Raw genomic sequence first — 5,316 nt, forward strand, 5'->3', positions numbered from 1 at the left:
GGCGTTGGGTGGATAGTCTCACCAAGGTGAAAAATGTAATCTGAAGGTGAAAAATGGAGAGAAGGGGATTGCGGGGTCACCAGTGGTCTAGGCCAAAGGGAAGCTAGGAGAGGGCCCGGGACGCGGGCAGCAAAGTGCGGGGTCCGCTGCGGCGCTGGCCCACGTGGAGCGGGCGCTGAATCACTGTTAAGCCGGCTTCCCCCTTCCCCCCGGCCGGGTGCCCGCAGTCCCCGCCTCCTCGGCCGCCGCCTCCACGGGGCGGGGCCCTGGCCCGGGACCAGCTCCGCGGCTATATATTGGCTGCGGCGAGGCCAGCAGAGCGCTGTGACAGCCACACACCCCAAGGCCTCCAAGATGAGCTACACGTTGGACTCGCTGGGCAACCCGTCCGCCTACCGGCGGGTAACCGACACCCGCTCCAGCTTCAGCCGTGTCAGCGGCTCCCCGTCCAGCGGCTTCCGCTCGCAGTCTTGGTCCCGGGGCTCGCCCAGCACCGTGTCCTCCTCCTACAAGCGCAGCGCGCTCGCCCCGCGCCTCACCTACAGCTCGGCTATGCTCAGCTCCGCGGAGAGCAGCCTCGACTTCAGCCAGTCCTCGTCCCTGCTCAACGGCGGTTCCGGGGGCGACTACAAGCTGTCCCGCTCCAACGAGAAGGAGCAACTGCAGGGGCTGAACGACCGCTTCGCCGGCTACATCGAGAAAGTGCACTACTTGGAGCAGCAGAACAAGGAGATCGAGGCGGAGATCCAGGCACTGCGGCAGAAGCAGGCCTCGCACGCCCAGCTGGGCGACGCGTACGACCAGGAGATCCGCGAGCTGCGCGCCACACTCGAGATGGTGAACCACGAGAAGGCTCAGGTACAGCTGGATTCTGACCACCTAGAGGAAGACATCCACCGGCTCAAAGAGCGCTTCGAGGAGGAGGCACGGCTGCGCGACGACACCGAGGCGGCCATCCGCGCGCTGCGCAAAGACATCGAGGAGTCGTCGCTGGTCAAGGTAGAGCTGGACAAGAAGGTGCAGTCTCTGCAGGATGAGGTGGCCTTCCTGCGGAGCAATCATGAAGAGGAGGTGGCAGACCTGCTGGCCCAGATCCAGGCGTCGCACATCACCGTGGAGCGCAAAGACTACCTGAAGACAGACATCTCGACGGCGCTGAAGGAGATCCGCTCTCAGCTCGAGTGCCACTCTGATCAGAACATGCACCAGGCCGAAGAGTGGTTTAAATGTCGCTACGCCAAGCTCACCGAGGCGGCCGAGCAGAATAAGGAGGCCATCCGCTCCGCCAAGGAAGAGATCGCCGAGTACCGGCGCCAGCTGCAGTCCAAGAGCATCGAGCTGGAGTCCGTGCGCGGCACCAAGGAGTCCCTGGAGCGGCAGCTCAGCGATATAGAGGAGCGCCACAATCACGACCTCAGCAGCTACCAGGTAGGAACCGCGGCTGCGCATGCAGCCTGCGCCAGCGCCAGCGCCGCGCGCCCCCGATATTTGGGCGCGCACCCAGGCGCCCTCTCTGTCGCGCTCCCTGGTGGCCGCTCGCCAGTGCACACGAGCGGCGCACACCCAAGTTAGCGGTGGTCAAGAGTCCTAGCCCATCTCAGCTCCACCCAGCTGTTTGGAAGTCCTGACCTTTTACAAAAACGTGCTGCTTTTCCTCAATCACTCTAGTTTTCTAGCACTTTTCAAGTAGGGGCACTTTCAGGTAGTTGATAAATAAGAAACTTATTAGCATAACTCATTATACAGAAACGCATGTATTCTCTCTCTACTTTTCCGGCAGTGATCCCAAGAGCTCTCAAAATTGAATTCAGCCCAAATGGGGAGTGAGGAATAGGTCCGCTAAAGAGATTCCACACGCGTATTTGTTCCCTTTGAGACGTGTCTTACTCTCACATTGATTTTGTTTGTTGGAGAAAGGGGGCGGAGCAATGTCTGAGAGGTGTGCAGAGCTTCAGGGAGATTGGGGTCGGGTGGGAAGGGGACAGCAAGTGACTCTGAAGAGTCGCTGCTTAGAAGGATGAATCCATAGAGACTCTGTCTGTTTCAGGATACCATCCAGCAGTTGGAAAATGAGCTTCGGGGAACAAAGTGGGAAATGGCTCGTCATTTGCGGGAATACCAGGATCTCCTCAACGTCAAGATGGCCCTGGATATCGAGATCGCTGCGTACAGGTAGGGGCTTGCTGCCCACGTGGGCAGAACCCTAACCGCACTGCGGAGGCCATTCAGGCAGAACCTGCGGCACTTAAGTTAAAGCAGGCAGGTTGCAGGAGTCTCCTTGCTTAATTAAGAATTCCTTGAGAATTGCAAATGTGGTTTTATCACTTTTTAATCCAGCTTTTAAAAACGTGAATATAAGTTGAAATGAAGTGTTCTGAATTTTGCTCGAAAGGGGGTCACCACCAATTGATTTCAATATCTGTGCATACATTTTTGTTTTAGTGACAAATATTTTTGATTGCTTAAAGCACAAGTGAAATCTTAGTTTTTAGTATTTCATATGGTGGTTTCAGCTTTTCAAATCTGTAATGTCAAGGACAAATACCAGGACATTCTATTTCTCTGTTTCTCTATTACAGCTTACTATTGCCATCATCTGGCTGAGGATAGATTTGATACATTAGAATATAGATACATTTATTTTTACAAATGTAGATAATGTAGATGTATTATATTTGTGTTAGACTATATGGTTTAGATCATATATCTATATACACACACATAGATATATATCATGTATTATACTTACCTACATATATCTAGATCTAGCATTTCATATGAGAACAGGAACATGTAGAACTAACTATATGATCTGTTTATAGATAGATCAATTACAGATCTCCTAATTGATGAGACCTTGTTGTTGATGACTAAATTTGAAGTACAAAATCCTTGATCAAACAGTTTTTCCTACTACCAGTAGGTAAATATAAAATGATAAGAATAAACTGCACTCTCTTTTCAAGGAAGTTAAATCATGATATTAAATTGACAATTTTGATAAAAATCGCAAACCAACTTATTAATTGATACATCCATATTAGCACCTAGCTATAATTTGATATAGCTTTACTTCTAAAATGTGCTTAATAGTTTTGTGAAATATTTTGAACATTATATTTGTTTTAAAACAATGAGTACATATCCTTGAGAGTCCAAATGCTCAAGAAGGTCACTAATGGTTTGGGTTTTGTTTTGGGGGATGGTGGGGGGTGGCTGCTAAGGAACTTTTTAGCATATTCATATTGCACCAAATGAACTGCTGCTGCAGACCAAGGCTTTGGTGGCTGGGTGTGGTTAGTGGACCACTGGGAGTGGTTAGTTACTGCAGCAGGCAACCAAACGGCTGGCAGTTCAGAAGAATCTGTCTCTTGATGACAGAGTATAACAGTGAAATGACAGCAGGCCCTACACTGGCTCGATGGAATGTTTTCCTTATGTGATTCTGTTTATTCAAAAGCAGCTACTACAACATTACCCATAATTAGTGAGGCTCAGAAGGCCGATGAGATTTCGGTATGTCTTGTCTTCTTTTTTCCTTAGAAAACTCCTGGAGGGCGAAGAGACCAGATTTAGCACCTTTGCGGGCAGCATCACTGGGCCTCTGTACACGCACCGGCAGCCCTCAGTCACCATATCCAGTAAGATTCAGAAAACCAAAGTGGAGGCTCCCAAGCTAAAGGTGCAGCACAAGTTCGTGGAGGAGATCATCGAGGAAACCAAAGTGGAGGATGAGAAGTCCGAAATGGAAGACGCCCTGGCGGCCATCGCCGAGGAACTGGCAGTTTCTGCGAAGGAAGAGGAGAAGGAAGAAGAGGCGGAAGAAAAGGAAGAGGAACAGGAAGCCGAAGAAGAAGCCGCACCTGCCAAAAAGTCTCCAGTGAAGGCTGCAGCCCCTGAAATCAAAGGAGAGGAAGAGGGGGAGAAGGAGGAAGAGGAAGGCCAGGAGGAGGAAGAGGAGGAGGAGGAGGGTGCCAAGTCCGACCAAGCTGAAGAGGGAGGGTCTGAGAAGGAAGGCTCTAGCGAAAAAGATGAAGGTGAGCAGGAGGAGGAGGGGGAGACGGAGGCAGAAGCTGAAGGGGAGGAAGCCGAGGCTAAGGAGGAAAAGGCTGAAGAAGTGGGTGCCAAGGAGGAGCTGGGAAAGCCAGAGAAGGCCAAGTCGCCGGCGCCCAAGTCTCCAGTGGAAGAGGCGAAGCCAAAGGCTGAAGGCGAAGTGGGGAAAGAGGAAGACCAGAAAAAGGTGGCCAAGGAGGCCCCCAAGGAGGAGAAGGTAGAGAAGAAGGAGGAGAAGCCAAAAGATGTGCCAGAGAAGAAGAAAGCCGAGTCCCCAGGGAAGGAGAAGGCTGAGTCCCCAACAAAGGAGAAGGCTGAGTCCCCAGCCAAGGAGAAGGCTGAGTCCCCAGCCAAGGAGAAGGCTGAGTCCCCAGCCAAGGAGAAGGCTGAGTCCCCAGGAAAGGAGAAGGCTGAGTCCCCAGGAAAGGAGAAGGCTGAGTCCCCAGGAAAGGAGAAGGCTGAATCCCCAGGAAAGGAGAAGGCTGAGTCCCCAGCCAAGGAGAAGGCTGAGTCCCCAGCGAAGGAGAAGGCTGAGTCCCCAGCGAAGGAGAAGGCCCCAGAGGAGGTGGTCAGCAAAACCCCAAAGGTGAGCTTGGAGAAAGATGCTAAAGAAGAGAAGCCTCAGCAGGAGAAGGAGAAGGTGGAAGAGGAGGGAGGGGGTGAGGGGGAAGGGAGCGACCAGGGTGCAAAGGAATCCAGGAAGGAAGACATAGCGGTCAATGGGGAGGTGGAAGGAAAAGAGGAAGAGCAGGAAACCAAGGAGAAGGGCAGTGGGAGGGAAGAGGAGAAAGGCGTGGTCACTAACGGGCTAGACGTGAGCCCCACAGATGAGAAGAAGGGGGACGACAGAAGTGAGGAGAAAGTGGTGGTGACCAAGAAGGTAGAAAAGATCACCAGTGAGGGGGGCGATGGTGCTACCAAATACATCACTAAATCTGTAACCGTCACTCAAAAGGTCGAAGAGCATGAAGAGACCTTTGAGGAGAAACTAGTGTCAACTAAAAAGGTAGAAAAAGTCACTTCACACGCCATAGTAAAGGAAGTCACCCAGAGTGACTAAGATTCGAGTCCATTGCAAAAAGGTTAAGCCATATGACAATTTCAAAATGCATGTGATTGACAGCTTCAAAACAGAACGGGTTCTCCCATGGGGGCTCCAGACATTGTATTTTACTTTGTGCAATATGAGGGAACTGCATGCAAGCTCAGGGTGCTCCCTCCTCAGTCTTTGGGGGATTCAAATGCATGATATTGTATGTACCT

The 5,316-nt window shown here is 51.7% G+C and overlaps 1 protein-coding gene across 1 annotated transcript; it reads left to right on the top strand.

The window, feature by feature from the left end:
• Positions 1 to 354: 354 nt before the first annotated feature.
• On the top strand, positions 355 to 5,113 carry Nefm (neurofilament medium chain). The gene is made up of 3 exons (XM_027927144.2): positions 355 to 1,428; positions 2,048 to 2,172; positions 3,544 to 5,113. The coding sequence occupies exons 1-3, from the start codon at positions 355 to 357 to the stop codon at positions 5,111 to 5,113; spliced, it is 2,769 nt and encodes a 922-aa protein (XP_027782945.2).
• The last annotated feature ends 203 nt before the right edge of the window (positions 5,114 to 5,316 follow it).

Source organism: Marmota flaviventris, chromosome 3 (genome assembly GCF_047511675.1).
Source record: "Marmota flaviventris isolate mMarFla1 chromosome 3, mMarFla1.hap1, whole genome shotgun sequence".
Lineage (NCBI taxonomy): Eukaryota > Metazoa > Chordata > Mammalia > Rodentia > Sciuridae > Marmota > Marmota flaviventris.

Excerpts from the sequence above, each read along its gene's own strand:
- Nefm (XM_027927144.2), top strand. The coding sequence starts at position 355 with ATGAGCTACACGTTGGACTCGCTGGGCAACCCGTCCGCCTACCGGCGG. Across the intron at positions 1,429-2,047 it reads ACGACCTCAGCAGCTACCAG|GATACCATCCAGCAGTTGGA; the intron begins GTAGGAACCGCG and ends TGTCTGTTTCAG. Across the intron at positions 2,173-3,543 it reads ATCGAGATCGCTGCGTACAG|AAAACTCCTGGAGGGCGAAG; the intron begins GTAGGGGCTTGC and ends TTTTTTCCTTAG.